At 39.2% G+C, this 2,060-nt stretch overlaps 1 protein-coding gene across 2 annotated transcripts in view; it reads left to right on the top strand.

Moving 5' to 3' along the window:
* Positions 1–2,060, top strand: part of LOC117179517 (spectrin alpha chain) — a 53,154-nt gene that overhangs the window by 12,039 nt on the left and 39,055 nt on the right. For both annotated transcript variants that reach the window (XM_033371396.1, XM_033371397.1), the window contains exon 4: positions 636–1,720. In XM_033371396.1, the coding sequence (XP_033227287.1) occupies positions 636–1,720 (1,085 nt within the window). The remainder of the gene's footprint in view (positions 1–635; positions 1,721–2,060) is intronic.

Raw genomic sequence — 2,060 nt, 5'->3', positions numbered from 1 at the left:
ACCATTAAATTTCAATTTTAAGTATTTAAACTTTAAGAATTTTACTTTGAGTGTTTTAATTTGCAGTTTATTTTTCATTACCTCAAATGAAAAAATGTTTAGCTTTAGAATTTGAAATTGTTCATTTTCGGCAAAAAAAAGAATTTTTAACGAACTAAATAAATTTTTAAACAAATAGTTTAATTTCCATGGAAAATTATTAATTTTCTACTAAATAAAGAAGAATTTTCAACAAAATAAATAAATTTTTAACCAAATAGTTGAATTTTCAACATAAAACATTAATTTTCTACCAAAAAAGAAGAATTTTCAACTAAATACTTTAAATAAAATACAAAAAAGTGTAATCAAGTAATGATTTTGCAGTTTATCTGCATTTCATTTCAAATAGTTAAATTAAAAATATTTAAATTTCAATTTTAAGAGTTTAAAATTTAAGAATTTTACTTTGAGTGCTTTAATTTGTAGTTTAGCTTTCATTACTTCAAATAAAAAATGTTTAGCTGTAGAATTTGAAATTGTCAATTTTATTGACCATGAAAAGTGTTAGCGATTCGGAAAACCTTGTTTTTCACTGCTTAATGTTAAAATTATAAACGATAAAAAAAAAAGTCATTGTTTTTTTGTCGGTGCAGGAAACCAGCTTTTGGAACGAAAGCACTATGCAGCGGAAGAAGTGGCTCGTAAGTTAGAATCACTCGCCGAGGACAAATCCGCGTTGTTGAGCCTCTGGGAGAAGAGGCGAATTTTGTACGAGCAGTGTATGGATCTGCAGCTCTTCTATCGCGACACTGAGCAGGCTGACGCTTGGATGGCCAAACAAGAGGCTTTCCTCTCGAACGAGGATCTCGGCGACTCACTCGACAGCGTCGAAGCCCTGATCAAGAAACACGAGGACTTTGACAAGAGTCTCGCGGCCCAGGACGAGAAGATCAAGGCCCTCGACGAGTTTGCCGGGAAGCTGATTGAAGGGGAGCACTACGCGGCCGACGATGTCGCTCAGAGGAGACTCTCGCTCCTCGAGAGAAGGTCCATTCTCCTCGAGAAGTCGGCGCAGAGACGACAGACGCTCGAGGACGCCTACAGACTCCAGCAATTTGAGCGAGACTGCGATGAGACCAAGGGTTGGATCTTCGAGAAGCTCAAGTTTGCCACTGATGACAACTATCTGGACCCGACCAATCTCAACGGCAAAGTGCAGAAGCATCAGAACTTTGAGCAGGAACTGAATGCCAACAAGACCCGCATGGACGAGCTCGTGTCGACCGGCGAGGAGTTAATCGAGCGAGAGCACTACGCGACTGATCGGATCCGCTCGAGAACCGATGAGATTCTCTCACTCTGGTCGAGTTTGGCGCACGCCTCGGACAAGAAGGGCGCCAAGCTGCAGGAGGCCTCTCAGCAGCAGCAGTTCAATCGCACCGTCGAGGACATTGAGCTCTGGCTCTCGGAAGTTGAGGGACAACTCATGTCCGAGGACTATGGAAAGGATCTGACGAGTGTGCAGAATTTGCAGAAGAAGCACGCGCTTCTCGAGGCCGATGTTGCGTCGCACTCTGACAGGATCGAGAGTATCGCTCAAGCTGCTGAGAACTTTGTCAGTAATGGCCATTTCGACGCTGACAATATCAAGGCGAAGCAGGATCAGCTGCAGGGTCGTTATTCTGCCCTGCAGAGACCCATGAGTATCCGCAAGCAGCGACTTTTGGACTCTCTTCAGGTAATTAATCATTATTTTCGGGTGCTCCCTCAGGAAAAGAATTTGAATTTTTTATCCCAAAACGATTACTTTTTTGGCTAAAGAGAAGGAGAACTTTCAGGAAAATCAAAATACATTTTTGGATCAAATATTTGCATTTCCTACCCCGAAAAAGAAGAAGTTTCAAGAAAATAAATACACTTTTAACCAAATTGTTGATTTTTCAACAAAATAAATACATTTTTTATCCAAATAGTGTAATTTTCAACAAAAAACTTTAATTTTCTACCAAAGAAGAAGTTTTAATAAACGACATAAATTTTTAACAAATAATTGAATTTTAAACAAAATAAATATACTT

The sequence above is a fragment of the Belonocnema kinseyi genome, chromosome 9 (assembly GCF_010883055.1).
Source record: "Belonocnema kinseyi isolate 2016_QV_RU_SX_M_011 chromosome 9, B_treatae_v1, whole genome shotgun sequence".
Taxonomy (NCBI): Eukaryota; Metazoa; Arthropoda; class Insecta; order Hymenoptera; family Cynipidae; genus Belonocnema; species Belonocnema kinseyi.
The sequence above is the reverse complement of the archived record's forward strand: the minus strand, read 5'-3'. Positions and strand labels throughout refer to the sequence as shown.